At 39.4% G+C, this 13,560-nt stretch overlaps 2 protein-coding genes across 3 annotated transcripts; one reads left to right on the top strand and one right to left on the bottom strand.

Moving 5' to 3' along the window:
- Positions 1-748: 748 nt before the first annotated feature.
- Positions 749-6,855, top strand: Sym (symplekin). Its single transcript, XM_067758957.1, has 6 exons — positions 749-944; positions 1,011-1,204; positions 1,269-2,453; positions 2,972-3,909; positions 3,990-4,906; positions 6,580-6,855. The coding sequence occupies exons 1-6, from the start codon at positions 858-860 to the stop codon at positions 6,772-6,774; spliced, it is 3,516 nt and encodes a 1,171-aa protein (XP_067615058.1). The 5' UTR covers positions 749-857; the 3' UTR covers positions 6,775-6,855.
- On the bottom strand, positions 6,790-9,589 carry LOC137236392 (glyoxylate reductase/hydroxypyruvate reductase). Of its 2 annotated transcripts, none has more exons than XM_067758958.1 (2): positions 9,383-9,589; positions 6,790-8,233 (listed from the first exon to the last, which is right to left on the bottom strand). In XM_067758958.1, exons 1-2 carry the CDS (start codon positions 9,565-9,567, stop codon positions 7,330-7,332), a joined length of 1,089 nt encoding a protein of 362 aa, XP_067615059.1. In that variant the 5' UTR covers positions 9,568-9,589; the 3' UTR covers positions 6,790-7,329. The 2 variants fall into 2 exon arrangements, with proteins under 2 accessions (XP_067615059.1, XP_067615060.1); XM_067758959.1 differs by having other exon boundaries at positions 6,790-8,218.
- Positions 9,590-13,560: the final 3,971 nt, after the last annotated feature.

Here is a 13,560-nt window from a genome sequence, read left to right as displayed (position 1 = left end):
GACAAAAAATTTAAGATAAAATACAGGAAAAAATACACGAAAATAAACTAGTGTCATATAGGTATAAGCTTTATTTTGTTGGGATGGTCCATACGCATTATAATAAAGTTGTTATATTCTGCCTTATAGCTTATAGTAATTCCTTAAGTAAGATTTACTTTATACATAACGGTATCTTTCAAATAAATATTATGCCTGTTGCAATAAGTACAGAAAAACAAAGGGTTCTCCCATTCGTGCGGATGCGATTAGCAACGGGTCAAGTCAGGCGTTTCGCGCAGCATATATGTATCATTGCATAGCTCTTTTGTCTACATGTGGACTTAGAAACCCAGTTAAATGTTTCTGAAATCAAAAATTTAATTTCGTTCGGAAGCGGATTCGAAGCAGGTGAAACAGTCATAGAATCGAGTGGCAAATACACGGAACGAAAATGATATTAGGTTGATGTTGCCTTAATAAAGACAATACTCCTCGATTTCTGCCTAACATAATGCCAACAATTTTTGTTCTTAACCCCTCTATTTTTTTTAATCTAGCCCAAATTCTATCAAAGCTCTTAAAATTCAATCTACATAAAACTGTTTTCTAAAATTTTGAAAAAAAAAAACTAAAAAGAGCTGAAAAACCGAGTGGACACGTCATGTCGTGAAACATGTAGTGAATGATTTCTATCATAAATTAGATTCCGTGTGGACATCATATGACAGAACATATTTATTTTATTTTAAAACTGGTGGAACAGACCTAAAAAACGTCAGATACTCCGGTGAAATTATAAAAAATACTTGTGCATCTTTGTGCAGATTTCTTGATATTTTAATTAATATTGGCTAACCTATCTCAAAAAGTTTTATATGGAAGGGCTCATAGGACGCAGTCAATTTCTAGGCGAAGCAGTGAACCTTTTCACAGATGAGAAAACTGCAAATGCGCGTAGCAGAGTGAGACAATACAGGGGAGCTATGGAGAGTTATTGGATAGTTACACATTTTATTTCTCTATTATAGGTAGTGGAATGGATGAATGAAGTGCCCAATAGTGAGCCTGTGGCCAAATGCGAGCTATTGGTTAAAGTACAGGAAGTTATATTAGGTTCTTGCGTTGAGCTACTAGAAGAGTTCTTGGAACACATACTTTCCCTGGTACATGACCCAAATGCCGATGTAAGAAAGCAAGTGGTTGGTTTTATGGAACAAATTTGGTAAGACCACTTTTACAAATGAATGTAAGTATTTGATTTCAAATATTCATGATCTTCATTTCAGCAAAGTTAGAGTGGATTTGCTACCACAAGTAATAAATCTAATTTCAATGTTACTACGTGATCGATCGCCGCAGGTTATTAAACGTGTCATACAGGCGTGTGGCAGCGTATATAAAAATGGACTGCAATGGATCTGTAACCAAAGTGAGGTCTCGGATAGCGCCGAACAGGCTTGGAGTGTACTTAGTTTAGTGAAAGCGCAAATATTAGATTTAATTGACAATGAAAATGATGGCATACGAACAAATGCTTTGAAATTTTTAGAAGGTGTTGTCGTATTGCAAAGCTATCCGGATGAGGATAGTCAGAAGAAAGATAATGACTTTTCCCTAGAAGATGTACCATTGAATTTTAAGACAGTAAGACGACAAAAGTTAGAAGAGGAAGCTCTAAATATATTCGATATATTATTGAAATTTCATGCAGCTACACATGTTTCATCTGTAAATCTCATTACTTGCACTGGTAGCCTTTGCACCATTGCAAAATTACGTCCTAGTCTTATGGGCCCGGTGATAGATGCTTTTAAGCAGCTCAACTCAAACCTACCACCTACACTCACTGATTCACAAACGAGTTCAGTACGCAAAAGCTTGAAAATGCAATTAATAGCTTTGCTAAAAAATCGAGGTTCCTACGAATATCAGGCATCCATACGACACATGTTACAAGATTTAGGTGCATCACAAGGTGAAATACAACGCGCTATACCAAAAATGGACAAACAGGAGCAATCAAGACGCCAAAAACGTATACTAGAAAGTGCCACTAGCAATCTTAATAAAAAAATGCGTATGGATTCAATTAGTAGGCAACAAGAACGTAAGGCGAAATCTGACGAGACTGCTAAAGTGGTACAGATGGAAGTTGACGAGGCAGAATTAGAAAAACAACGTCAGCGCAGTTTACGTGTGAATGAAAAATTCCTAGCAGAGCAATTACGTTCCACTGATACGGCAGTAAATTTAGTAGTTGAGTTTTTGCCCAAATTACCGGATGAAGCACCAGAACATTTTATCAATGAATATATGCCAATACGTGATATGTCCATACAACAGCAGGTGGGGAAGATAGCAAAGGCATTAAGCGAAGAAATGACAGATAAGAAAATTGGGCCAGGGGCTGCGGCATTCAGTAAAGAGCCACCAATGAGACCAAAGCGTATGGAGGAGGACCCCAATGAGAGGTAATTTCAAGAAGAAAAATTGAAACTTTATACAAAATTGCATCTTGAAAGTTCAACCCCATGATTGAAGCATTTTCAAACCCAATAGTACTGAACTAGGCTTGCTCACTAGACAATATGCAGGTATTTTGACTTATTTTCGAAATATGCTAAAATCAACCTTAACTGTAGTTATTGTTGTTGTATATTAATGTAGTAGATTTTAGAAAACTAAAGGTACCCGCATATAAAAATGTTACCTTTGGAACAGAAATTAATAGACGAAGCTTAGGATAGTCAGAAAGACAGTTATTTGCACTTGAATTGTGGTACATTCGTCAAAAAAATCGCCAACCTTTCTAAATCGTTTCTCGAAAACATGAGCAGCAGCGAAATATTTATTCTCCTAGAGTGGGTAAAGATACAACGTCGCTCATTTCTCACACGCAGATATACCGTCTTATAATGAAATATAATAATGCATTAAATCGTTTGTTGCACATCGTTTGAGCTTCATTTTAAATGTGTATCATTTTCAGTGAAACCCCAGTAGACGAAGATCAAATGCGCAAGGAAGAAGCAACGAAAAAATTACGCGAAAACATGGAGCGCGTTAAAGGAGAACAGGAATTGATCGAACGTATGAAAATGCGTGCCAAAACCCTCAAATTACAGGAAGTCACAAAACCATTCTCACGCCAGTTGAAAGAGAAGTTTCTTCTAGAGGCCGTCAAACGCATTCTACAATCGGAGCGTCGCTGTATTGTGGGTGGCGTATCCGCAAAGAGACGTAAACTACTCACTGTTATGGCTGCAACGTTTCCTGATAAAGTGCGTTACTTCATTTTTGATTTCATTATGCTCGACGTAAGACAACGCATAGATTTGGCTTTTTCTTGGTTGTATGAGGAGTATTGTCTATTACAAGGCTTCACCCGTCACTCATATGTAAAATCGGAAAATCGTCCTGATTATGCTTACAATGAACTGTTGAGTCAACTTGTAACGGGTGTGCGTGAAACATGCGATTTGAAAGATAAAATTATATTGATAAGACGCATATTTTTGGAAGCTCCATTACTACCAGATGATGCACTCAATCAGCTGGTACAAATGTGCTTCTCCGAAGAATTTGTTAATCCTGGAATTGATTTGTTAAAAGATTTGGCTATTATGCGTCCACCACGTAAAAATAAATTGATTAGAGTGTTGTTGATGTTTTGCATACATGAACGTACCGATATGCGCGAGCGTGCTTTGAAACATATTACAGCATTATATCATACACACAAAGTGCTTCCGAATAAAATTGAAGAATTCGCATTAGAATGGGCTACATATTTGGAAAAGGAAACGCCGCCCTCAAGCATATTTCAAGAAGAGTATGGCAGACCAGTAGCTGAAGTTGGCTGGAAAGAGGAGACAGCTAAAACGTGCTTAACATTGCTGTTGGCATTGCTACCGTATAAATCGAATGGTAAGTGCAAGAAATGTGCTATACTTTTATAACCATTTGTTCAAGTACGAACTTAACTTTAAATTAATTTTATATTTCAGTCTTCCTCGAAAAGCTTAGCAAAATCTACTGTACAACAGGCGGTGATCTCAAACGCACTATTTTACGCTCTATCGATCCGACAATAAAGAAAATGGGGGCTGAGGATCAGACACTATTAAAATTCCTTGAAGACTGTCCCAAAGGCTCAGAAACTTTAATTATACGTATTATACATTTGCTCACAGAGCGCGTGGCTACACCTCATCCAGAACTGGTGCTGCGTGTACGTGAACTTTATGTGAATAAAATCAAAGATGTGCGGGTTCTCATACCTGTGCTAAGTGGGCTTTCACGTCAAGAGATAATAAATGCGCTACCCAAATTACTGAAACTAAATCAAATTGTAGTCAAAGAGGTATTCAATCGTTTGTTGGGCATTGGCCCTGAATTTGCTAATCAAACTATGGCTGTCACACCCACTGATATACTTGTCGCCTTGCATACTATCGACCCCAATGCTTGTGATTTGAAAGCTGTTGTTAAAGCTACTTCACTATGTTTAGCTGAAAAGGAAGTCTTTACACAAGATGTACTAATTGGAGTGTTGCAACAGCTTGTAGAAGTTATGCCTATTCCGACGCTACTCATGCGAACCATCATTCAGAGTATAACACTATATCCACGTTTAACAAATTTCGTATTGAATCTATTGCAACGTTTAATATTGAAACAAGTGTGGCGTCAAAAAGTCATTTGGGAGGGTTTTCTGAAATGTTGCCAACGTTTAAAACCACAATCATTGCCTGTATTATTGCATTTACCACATCAACAGTTGATAAGTGCTTTAGAACAATGTCCCGATATGAGACAGCCATTGTATGAATATGCGGAGAGTATTCAAGAGGAGCCGATGAGTGGTATAACACCTCACTTGTTGGATATAATTTCTGGAAAGACAGTCGATGTATTTATAACGGTAAGATTTAGGAATAATTTTTACCAAAATGTAAAAGGGTAATTGAACTGGAAGTGTATGAAGTGAATCTAACACACATAGGATAGGAAGATTATTTTTTAACCTGAATCACTGTGCGGAGTCTTTTTGATGGCTTCAAAAAGAGTACTAAATAACTCAATAATGACTCCATCGTTCGCTTTAAAGGCATTTATTTAGAAATAATAACAAAATATACAGTGATCATAAGTTATGATATACATTAATATGATTCGAACTAAAGCCCAGCGCGTCAGAGGGTTAGAATATACCCGCGGTAGGTATGGTAAGCCTGTCGTAAGAGGCGACTAAAATACCAGATTCAAGGGGTTGTGTAGCGCAACCTTTTCAGGTTGCCAGCGCAATATATAGCTACTCCAAACCCAATTGTCAACCTCACATATCCGTGGCGAATCCTGTTTCATTAACAGCCGAGGCTCTGGCGAACCCAACCTCCTCATGGAACTTGGGGTGGGGAGGGAGGGATGCCTGAATGTTTAATGTAGCCATACAAATCGTTCCCGAGATGGTCGGGCTAGTACCTTAATGGTGCTGTGTTGCCGGAGCGTACCGGATCTGTATACGCCGAAGGACCAACACATCCCAGCCCTCGGGGAGTAACCTTATCGCTACAACAACAACAACTCGAACTAAACTAAAAAATTGACCCAAAAAGGACTTACAAAAGGCTTTTCAAGAAAAGCCGACTGCAGTGTATCATTTTCTAACGGCGAAAGTTATTTAGGATCGACAAATTAGCGCTTTTATTATTACTTCAGTCACAGAGTAAACTTAAATATGATATAAAATGCTACGGGGGTTCGAAACCAGATCAAACTGTTATGAATTTGCTAAAATATCATGTTAACGACCTGGGGTTATTACTTTACACGTCTTCATAATATATTGAAGCCCCCACACAATTGTTGTGGATTATATGTCCTTTTTTAATAGCCAACCCCGATAAGCGCGTATATATGGCACACTAACTACAAAAGAGTCACAATTTGAAAAAATGTAAATGTTCAGGAGAGAAGAAAAACGGTTTATGTGAAAACGTCTATAATGTTATACTGAAATCCAGTTTTACAAAGAAGGATACCTTCATTATATAATGAATTGACGAAATTTTGTTGTAATTATTTGTTTACTGACAAAATATATAGCAATTTGAATTATGACTATTTCTAAGAAAACTTACTACTCGTACATTCACAATTATTTCATCAAAAAAGGCATATTTAACAATAATACAAGCAACTTTACTCACTATTTACGTATAAAAAGACACAATTTTAATTAATACACAACAAAGTTAAAAGTTTTTTGCAACAAGATAGCAGAATTTAAAATAATACACTTTATGCGTAAAAAAACTGTTCACTTGTTCTTAAGCACATTGACACAACTAAAAATAGTACTCTTTAGTTGATAGAGCGCAAGCGATGCAATCAACCACAAAACTGGCATAACGGTAATTTTCCAGTTAAAGAAGAAAATAATGACAACGAAATTTAAGGGGTAGTGATGTGTACTGTGAATTGGTTTATGGAAAAAAAACCGATTTTGAAAAATTTTAAGTTGTGGCTCTTTTGAAGTTAGTGTGCTTTATGTATGTAAACCGCTTGATTAATACTTTTTTTTGTATAATTTAGGACGAGACTGGAGGTTACATTACATTGGAACACATCAAAAAAGAAATCGAAGAGCCATCGGAATTTGGTGTTATATCAACAATACCGATTGCACCAGTGCCAGCGCCAGTTCCAGCGCCTATACCAACACTTGGCGCTTCTAACACACCTTTACTGCCGACATCAGCACAACCATTGCCGCCGGGCGAAGATTAAAAAAGCAGGCAAATATTCAAATTCATAATTCTTTATATGCAAAAATATCAATTACCATTCGAAAGTACACTAAATACATGTGGTTTTTTTTTTTTTGTCCAACATATCGTACCCACTGCCAGAACTATTCATTGTTCAAAAATCAAAATGTTGGGAAACCGAGTTTTTAAGTAAACAGTTTCCGAAAAATCGTTTGTCTCCCACTTTCACTGTTAGGGTGTGGTTTCCTTTTACGGCAGATACAAGGAACGTTCAATTGTTAGTGAGCCCAATAAATCGCACATTCATGCTTCTGGTAAGTGGGCGACCATATATATTTCTTAACACATCGACCGCTGAGCGAAATATCATCCTATATCGGGTACGATTTCCAAAACGCGTTTTCCGAATTAGAAAAAAACTTCGATACATTTTTAACTAAGATATAACAGAAATTCTGATATAACACTTTCTTATAAGATACAATGAGATATAACGTTTTGGACTGTCATCCGAAATAGGGTGATATTCCAGTCAGCCGTCGATATACTTCTAATGAAAGTATTTTCATAACTTTTAAAGTGTTACTTCTGACACCATTTCTTTTCCATTCAAACCAGCCAAAATGTTGAGTGCCGTAATACGTGACATTTCCGTGCGTGTGTTCACATCAGCACTACCAATATGTGGTAATATCACAACATTATTCAATTTAAGCAATGGTTCATCTAGCGGTAACGGTTCTGGTGTCGTTACATCTAATCCTGCAGCCAAAATGCGTTTTTCCTTTAACGCAGCATATAATGCCGGTTGATCTACATTACCACCACGTGCGGTGTTAACAAATATTGCATTTGACTTCATTTTAGCAAATGCGGCTGCGTTAAATATTTCCTTTGTTTCTGGTGTCAACGCACAACAAGCGATTATAAAATCAGATTCGCATAACATTTCATCGAAGCTAACGTATTTTGCATTTACTTTTGCTGCTTCAGCTGCGCGTTCGGTGCGTGTAGTGTAAGTAAGTAGCGACGGTTTGAACGGAACTAAACGCGCGGCAATTTCTTGCCCAATACGTCCGAAACCTAAGAGGCCAACACGTGCACCCTTCAAACCCCGCCCACACATCCAATTGGGTGCCCACGATTTCCAACCGCCATTATATACTTCTTTATTAGCTTCCAACAAACGCCGACTAGTAGCTAGCAGTAGTGCTACTGTAAGTTCAGCTGTAGCATCTGTCAGCACATCCGGTGTATAACCAACTCGTATGCCACGCTTTTTACATTCCTTCAAATCGATATGTTCATAGCCAACAGAAATCGTAGCTATGCATTTTAACTGTGGACCGGCACATTCAATGACCTCTGCATCGATTTTATCTGTCAGCGCACAGAATATTGCGTCCTTACCAACTACTTGGTTAAGAAGTTCCTCACGCGGCACAGGTAGGGCTTGTGTCCAGCTGCTCACGTTACACCTGTTGGATGTTCCAATTGTATTACTTTGGGTAATAGTCTAGTTGAGGGGTCGACTGCTAATACGCTACTAAAAATATCGGGAGGGGTGTCAAACGACGCGGCTTGATATCAGTATTAATAATCCGAAGGCGGAAAATAAATATTTTAACTCGTTCAAAAGATATAACCCAAAAACCGAAAAAAGACCCGCGGGTACCTCCGAAACCGGGGATGGGATCCATAGTATTTTTGCGCAGAACACCTTTCTGCGTTGGCAGCCTTTGGCCGCGCTTATAAAGAATAACCCTGGGCTACGCCATGCCAAGTCCGGGTGTGTGGTATAACCGTGGCTACCGCCACGGCGATGCACAATTTTTTTTGTGGGTACAAACACAACAACAACCACATGGAAATCGCCAACTTCAACTGAAAATATCTCCGGACAGAGATAAAATTTTTCTTTTCCGCCTTCGGATTATTGTTCTCGAGATTAATACGCGTCTTTTGACGCCTCACTTGATATTTTTGGTAGCGTATTAGCGGTCGACCCCTCAACTAGACTATTACCGCGTATTAGCAGTCGACCCCTCAACTAGACTTTTACCTTACTTTGTACTGTGTATTACGTTACACTTTACTCGGTAATAGTCTAGTTGAGGGGTCGACTGCTAATACACTACCAAAAATATCGAGAGAGGTGTCAAACGACGCGTCTTGATATCAGTATTAATAATCCGAAGGCGGAAAATAAAAATTTTAACGCGTTCAAAAGATATTAACAAAAAACCGAAAAAAGACCCGCGGGTACCTCCGAAACCGGGGGTCGGATCCATAGAATTTTTGCGCAGAACACCTTTCTGCGTTGGCGGCCTTCGGCCGCGATTATAAAAAATAACCCTGGGCTACGCCATGCCAAGTCCGGGTGTGTGGTATAACCGTGGCTACCGCCACGGTGATGCACAAATTTTTTTGTGGGTACTAACACAACAACAACCACATGGAAATCGCCAACTTCAACTGCAAATATCTCCGGACAGAGATAAAATTTTTCTTTTCCGCCTTCGGATTATTGTTCTCGAGATTAATACGCGTCTTTTGACACCTCACTCGATATTTTTGGTAGCGTATTAGCAGTCGACCCCTCAACTAGACTATTACCCTTTACTCACTCTGATTTCAACAGCTCGATACCAACAGAGGCTACATCAGGACGGGTAATGTAAACACGTTTTCGTTTGTTGTCCATTTTTGTACCAATTGGTGTGTTTGACACTGATCTGGCAGAGAAGGAATGATGGCGTAAAATGAGAGTGGGTGTCAATATTCGCAAACCATTACCGGTACGTGACAACATTGCGAACAGTTTTTGTTGTGCTCTGAACAGCTGTGTGATAACAGCCACGATCCACACATCGTAAAGGCAAACATATTTAGCATATTCTCTTAAGATGAGAATACATAAAACGCTTTCCCTAGCGCTTGAGTTTTGTTCGATTTACATAGAACGTTTTGAAGAACGTGTTGCTGTGTTGCTTCACCTGACAGTTTAGTTCAATGTATGGCCGCATATAGATACATATATTTTGCTGCACAAAGTTTGCGGAATTTCAATTGCGGAAACAACTAAAATCTTAAACTTTGTCAAATAAATTTTTGGAATTGAATTTTAAATTTTTTTCGCAACATTCGCTCAACGTGTTGATTCGGCTTAGGTGTGAAAAATAATTTATTAAGTAATTTTCCATAAATTTTAAAGATCGTTATTTAATTTGGGAGTTGGCTCAATTCGCTGTTCACAAAACAAATTCAGAGAACACATCTTCTATCACTCAGCTGACGGACACATGTTTGCAACGTATAAACAAAAAAAAAAAAAAAAAAATTCGCCGAAAGCGCTCTTTAGGCGAGTAGGCAATTGACTGACTAGGCAAAGTAAGGTCCTCTCCCGACGAACAAATGTCATCATCTACAAGTCGCTCATCATACCTGTCCTGATGTATGCCTCGGAATTATGGACGGTGTCAAGAGAAGATGAAATGGCTCTTGGAGTGTTCGAGAGAAAAGTTGCCCGGAAGATTTAGGGTCCTGTGCATAAGCCGACCGCGAGTATCGAAGGAGGTATGATGTTGTTGTTGTAGCGATTAGGTTACTCCCCGAAGGCTTTGGGGAGTGTTATCGAGGTGATGGTCCTTTGTCGGATACAGATCCGATACGCTCCGGTAACACAGCACCATTAAGGTGCTAGCCCGACCATCTCGGGAACGATTTATATGGCCACATTGAACCTTCAGGCCATCCCTCCCTCCCCACCCCCAAGTTCCATGAGGAGCTTGGGGTCGCCAGAGCCTCGTCTGTTAGTGAAACGGGATTCGCCGCTCGAAGGTGAGGTTGACAATTGGGTTGGAGAAGCTATATATTGCGCTACACAACCCCTTGAATCCCTCGAAGGAGGTATAATGATGGGCTGTATAAGCTTTACGCAGATATAACGATGCCGGGGATAAAAACCCAAAGGTTTCCCTGCCTAGGTCATGCTATGCGAATTGATGAAACCACGTGATACTGTGTTTCGAGCCATTATGGCCGAGCCACAATGAAGTTTTTCATATAGATGCGTTCAACGCAATCATATACCGCCAGTAACATCGCCACAATCACGCATGATGCTGCGTTTATAAATACAAAGGAACTTCAGACTTGGAAATTGAAGTTTATTTCGCTTTGCACATTCACATACCAAATTTCGGGAAGCACTGTTATAAACACTCTCACTATACAAGAAAAATACTTACTAACATATCTTTTTGTCCTATTCATTTATTACATTGTTTTTAACTGTTAAAAATGTCAGAAGAGTCCAGCAAGTGGGAAAAATATTGGTAATTCTTTACGACACCATGATACTGCTAAAATCGACGGAGGTGTCAAAAGACGCGTATTGATCTCGACAACAATAATCCGAAGGCGGAAAAGAAAAATTTTATCTCTATCCACAAAAAACATTGTGAACATAAGTGTTTTGTGCGGATATAATTTTGGTCTCCAAACCGGTGTTGGACCCACCCAGGGTAATTTTTTATAAGCGCGGCCGAAGGCCGCCAACGTAGAAAGGTGTTCTGCGCAAAAATACTATGGATTCCACCCCGGTTTCGGAGGTACCCGCTTGTCTTTTTTTGGTTTTTCGTTAATGTAACGAATTTACTGTAATTACCAATAGTTGCAATCTTCTGCCAACGTTCGTATCGCTAAACTTTTGAATAAATAATTCCAATATTGAATAATGGAAAAATGGGCTTTATTAATAACCAAACTGATAGCTTAAATGAAACTAACTTTCAAAATAATACTGCTATGGCTCGCTAGATAGCGTCTTAATCGAAATTGCTTGATAGCTCAAATCAAACTGAATTCCAGCGCCTCTATATTTGCTGCCTTTAAACTCTTTGATTTCAACGTTCGCATCTTCTAGGCGCTTCCATTTCCAGAATCTACTAGATGCCACCAGCTCTCAAACTTCCCAGCTGTAACTACAATTGCACGATTTTATAGCTTCTCTCATTGCATACTTTCAGGAGTATCTCAGACATATGCATGTGTTTGTGCATTGATTCTCCGCTGCTCGTATACGTACATGGTACATATGTATAGACGCAATTATTTTTTTGTTTATGTAGATACATAATGATTGATCTATGGATGTGCATGATATTACTGTTTAGCGTCGGCTTAGAGATAGCAGCACCCCTTAGTTTTGCTAATATTCGTAACACTGCCCTCCATCTAAGTCGTCCCGATCAGACAAATCTCTCGATCTAAACGCTGCTAGCCTTTCCAAATGGACCACTTTCATTTTGGTTCGTGGTTTACCGATGGTTTGTATGCGGTACACTACATCGTTCATCCGTTTTGCAACTTTGTATGGGCCTTCCCAATTACACTTCAATTTCGGGGACAAACCTTTTTTACGTTGTGGGTTGTATAACAGCACCAAATCTCCTTCCTGAAAACCTTCCGAATTAATTGCTTTATCGTATCTGGCTTTCATCTTGTCACTCATAATCTTTGTTCGTTGCCTTATCAGATCATGTATTTCTCTTAGCTCTTCTTTAAAATCACTAGTGGATTTCTTGACATTTCTCTCCGCATTTGCATCTATCCCAAACTTCAAATCAGCTGGCAGTCTAAGGTCATTGCCAAAAATTACTTTTGCAGGGGTTTGGCCCGTTGTCTCATGCACTGCTGATCGGTAAGCCGTCAAGAATAATGGTATGCGGGTATCCCACTCTTTATGGTACTTGTCTACTACTTTCCATAAGTGCTCCTCCAATGTTCTATTGAATCGTTCTACCATACCATCGGATTGAGGATGCAATGCAGTTTTCCGTGTTTTTCGAATCCCCAATGATTTATACATTTCCTGGAACACAGCTGATTCGAAATTCCTGCCTTGGTCAGAATGTAACTCCATTGGTACGCCATACCTTGCAATCCAGTTGTTTATAAACACTTCTGCTACTGTTTCTGCTTCTTGGTTTGGGATTGTGTATACCTCTGGCCATTTACTGAAATAATCCATCACCACCAGTACGTATTTGTTTCGGTGGTTGCTAGTAGGAAATGGACCTGCGACATCCATGGCGATCCTTTCAAATGGTGCACCTGAAATATACTGCTTCATCTGGCCATGACTTCGTGTTTTGGGCCCTTTCGCTCTGTTGGAAACCTCGCAGTTGGCAATCCACTCGGTGACCGGCTGACGGCAACCAACCCAATTGAATCTCTCCTTAATTTTCTCCAGCGTCTTCGTGATTCCAAGATGACCTCCACTTAGACCATTATGCAGCTCGTTGAGCACGTCAGGTATCCTCTTTCTGGGAACAACTATCAGTTTCTTCTTACATTTACCATCCTCACTTTCTCATACTCGATGAAGGCAACCGGATATCAATTCTAAACTGTTCCACTGTGCCCAATATGACTTCGCAATGGGACTCTCTGCTGACATCTCTTCTCTGCTTGGTCTTTCGTTTCGTTCGATCCCTTGCATAACACGTGACAGATCTGTATATTCTAGCTGACACTTTCTTAGCTGTTCCTTGTCCCATTCATCTGTGCCTGTTATAGTCATTAGCCGGACATCTATAATGTCTTCTTTAGCTTCGGCCTTTGAACAGTGCTTGCATTCCAAACTACATGGTGTTCGTGATATTGCATCAGCATTTCCATGGGTACTACCTTTTCGATGCTCAATGGAAAAGTCATAGCTTTGTAGTCGCTCGATCCACCGTGCCAATTGTCCTTCCGGATTACGGAACTGCAGAAGCCATTTCAACGCTGCGTGATCTGT

The sequence above is a fragment of the Eurosta solidaginis genome, chromosome 1 (assembly GCF_040869045.1).
Source record: "Eurosta solidaginis isolate ZX-2024a chromosome 1, ASM4086904v1, whole genome shotgun sequence".
Lineage (NCBI taxonomy): Eukaryota > Metazoa > Arthropoda > Insecta > Diptera > Tephritidae > Eurosta > Eurosta solidaginis.
Note: the sequence above shows the minus strand (reverse complement) of the source record. Positions and strands in the feature narration are given on the sequence as shown.

What these genes read in the sequence shown, in the direction of transcription:
- LOC137236392 (XM_067758958.1), bottom strand. Translation starts at nt 9,567, where the DNA reads ATGTTGTCACGTACCGGTAATGGTTTGCGAATATTGACACCCACTCTC. An exon ending in ATCGAGCTGTTGAAATCAGA is followed by an intron (nt 8,234 to 9,382) that starts GTGAGTAAAGGG and finishes AACATCCAACAG; the next exon opens with GTGTAACGTGAGCAGCTGGA.
- Sym (XM_067758957.1), top strand. Translation starts at nt 858, where the DNA reads ATGGAAGGGCTCATAGGACGCAGTCAATTTCTAGGCGAAGCAGTGAAC. An exon ending in GCTACCGTATAAATCGAATG is followed by an intron (nt 3,910 to 3,989) that starts GTAAGTGCAAGA and finishes TTTATATTTCAG; the next exon opens with TCTTCCTCGAAAAGCTTAGC. An exon ending in CAGTCGATGTATTTATAACG is followed by an intron (nt 4,907 to 6,579) that starts GTAAGATTTAGG and finishes TGTATAATTTAG; the next exon opens with GACGAGACTGGAGGTTACAT.